We start from the raw sequence: 875 nt of genomic DNA, 5'->3' as shown, positions 1-875 counted from the left end.
GAACTGACTTTGATTTTCATCTATCCGTCATAATTATAACAAAATACTTAATAAAGAAGATATTGTGCGAGAATATGAACAACTTATAAAATCAAATATTAATTTGATATCTTTAGATAAAAATGTATCTATAGTTTTAAATGCATTATCAGACGAGTCAGATTCAAGTAGTTCAAATTACTCTGTTGTTGAAAATGAATCTATTAATGAATCTCAAAGTATTTTGAAAACATATCAAATATTTATTAATAAAGGGTTACTAAACATTTTTTCAAATTTATTTTGTGTTCTTAAAATTGGTGTTACATTACCAATTTCCAGTGCATCACCAGAAAGAACTTTTTCAAAACTTAAATTAATTAAGACAAGACTTCGTTCTACCATGATCCAAGATCGTCTTGAAGATTTAATGATTATTTCCTGTGAATCTAATATAAAAACTGATACTGACAAGATCATTGACAACATTGCCACGAGGTCTTCTGTTTTAACAAAAGCTATGACCTATTAAAATATTAAGATAGTTTTAAATAATATATTATTATTTATGTTATTGTATTTTTATTTGAAATGTAACAGGATATTTTTATTATAATATTAGGTAATTATAAAACAAAATTGGTTTCTGTGTGTATCTACAAAAAATATTGACTAATTTTTTTTAAATTTAATGTACATAAATAAAAATAATAATCCCATGGTAACGAAATTGTATTATCTTTATATATAATATAGTATTTGATTTTAAAATTATATGAATTAACATCAAAAATAAAAAAATCAGGGAACCCATCTCTTAGTTTGCTATATAGAAAGAGTAAAGTTTATCTCATTATAATTTATACTATTCTGTAATTGTTTTGTATAGATTTGTG

At 22.7% G+C, this 875-nt stretch overlaps 1 protein-coding gene across 1 annotated transcript in view; it reads left to right on the top strand.

The window, feature by feature from the left end:
- The window catches only part of LOC103309459, a 1,851-nt gene extending 1,340 nt beyond the window's left edge, over positions 1-511 (top strand). The window contains exons 4-5 of the mRNA XM_008184930.1: positions 117-218; positions 333-511. Of these exons, the coding sequence (XP_008183152.1) occupies positions 117-218; positions 333-511 (281 nt within the window). The remainder of the gene's footprint in view (positions 1-116; positions 219-332) is intronic.
- Positions 512-875: the final 364 nt, after the last annotated feature.

This window comes from Acyrthosiphon pisum, chromosome X (genome assembly GCF_005508785.2).
Source record: "Acyrthosiphon pisum isolate AL4f chromosome X, pea_aphid_22Mar2018_4r6ur, whole genome shotgun sequence".
NCBI lineage: Eukaryota > Metazoa > Arthropoda > Insecta > Hemiptera > Aphididae > Acyrthosiphon > Acyrthosiphon pisum.
This window is presented reverse-complemented; position numbering and strand designations above follow the sequence as displayed.